Source organism: Malurus melanocephalus, unplaced genomic scaffold (genome assembly GCF_030028575.1).
Source record: "Malurus melanocephalus ecotype Western Australia unplaced genomic scaffold, MMel_1.1 scaffold_7532, whole genome shotgun sequence".
NCBI lineage: Eukaryota > Metazoa > Chordata > Aves > Passeriformes > Maluridae > Malurus > Malurus melanocephalus.
The window spans coordinates 1-1,341 of record NW_026630762.1 but is presented as its reverse complement, the minus strand read 5'-3'; the positions used below and the strand labels follow the sequence as shown (position 1 = coordinate 1,341).

At 53.3% G+C, this 1,341-nt stretch overlaps 1 protein-coding gene across 1 annotated transcript; it reads left to right on the top strand.

Annotated features, from left to right (window-relative positions):
* The first annotated feature begins 6 nt into the window (after window positions 1–6).
* On the top strand, window positions 7–822 carry LOC130588603 (olfactory receptor 14A16-like). The gene has a single exon (XM_057389511.1). It carries the CDS (start codon window positions 54–56, stop codon window positions 816–818), a length of 765 nt encoding a protein of 254 aa, XP_057245494.1. The 5' UTR covers window positions 7–53; the 3' UTR covers window positions 819–822.
* Window positions 823–1,341: the final 519 nt, after the last annotated feature.

The window sequence follows — 1,341 nt, the reverse complement described above, 5'->3', positions numbered from 1 at the left end:
CCAACGGCCTCATCATCAGCGCCGTAGCCTGCGGCCACCACCTGCACAGCCCCATGTTCTTCTTCCTGCTCAACCTGGCCCTCACTGACCTGGGCTCCATCTGCACCACTGTCCCCAAAGCCATGCACAATTCCCTCTGGGACACCAGGGACATCTCCTACAHDGSATGTGCTGCACAGCTCTTTCTCTTTTTATTTTTCATTTCAGTAGAATTTTTCCTCCTGACCATCATGTGCTATGACCGCTACGTGTCCATCTGCAAACCCCTGCACTRCGGGACCCTCCTGGGCAGCAGAGCTTGTGCCCACATGGCAGCAGCTGCTTGGGCCAGTGGCTTTCTCATTGCTCTGCTGCACACAGCCAATACATTTTCCCTGCCCCTGTGCCATGGTAATGTCCTGGGCCAATTCTCCTGTGAAATCCCACAAATCCTCAAGCTCTCCTGCTCACACTCCAACCTCAGGGAACTTGGGCTGATTGTGATTAGTGTTCTCCTAGTATTTGTCTGTTTTGTGTTCATTGTTTTCTCCTATGTTCAAATCTTCAGGGCTGTGCTGAGGATCCCCTCTGAGCAGGGACAGCACAAAGCCTTTTCCACGTGCCTCCCTCACCTGGCCGTGGTCTCCCTGTTTGTCAGCACTGGCATTTTTTCCTACCTGAAGCCCCCCTCCATCTCCTCCCCATCCCTGGATCTGGTGGTGTCAGTTCTGTACTCAGTGGTGCCTCCAGCCCTGAACCCCCTCATTTACAGCTTGAGGAACCAGGAGCTCAAGGCTGCAGTGTGGAGACTGATGGCTGGGCTATTTCAGAAATATTAAACTACTTGCCAATTTCTGCAAATCACTTGTAATATAGCATTTTTTTATTAGTTTTAGTTGGGTTTCATTTCTGATTTGTTCTTTCATTTGTTTTGTTTTTTTAATATTGTCCACCTAATGACCTTTAATAAAGGTCATTCTTTGTGCCATGTCTCTGTTCATTTCTGTCCATCTTCACTATGGCCACAGACTGTGTCAATGAGGAGCTGTGCCTTTCAACAAAGTAAAGGATCTCCCAGCAAGGTTTCCCCACAGGTCCCCCTTTAGTTCCCTTGTGTGGAGCTGCAGCAGCAGTGTCTGYGTGCAGAGCTGGGGCACATCAGGGCTGGCACAGCAGCTCTGCCAAGGAGCAGCAGCCCTTGGTGCTGCCAGCRCTGCYCCCGTGCCACTGCCCCRCTGCCCTCGTGCCCCTGGTGTGGCTGCAGGGCCTGAGCGCTCTCGGGGTCGGTCACAGCCCTGGGGGTGGCAGTGCCGGGGCTGCAGCAGGGACAGGCCATGGGCACTGCTGGGGCAGCGCTGACCC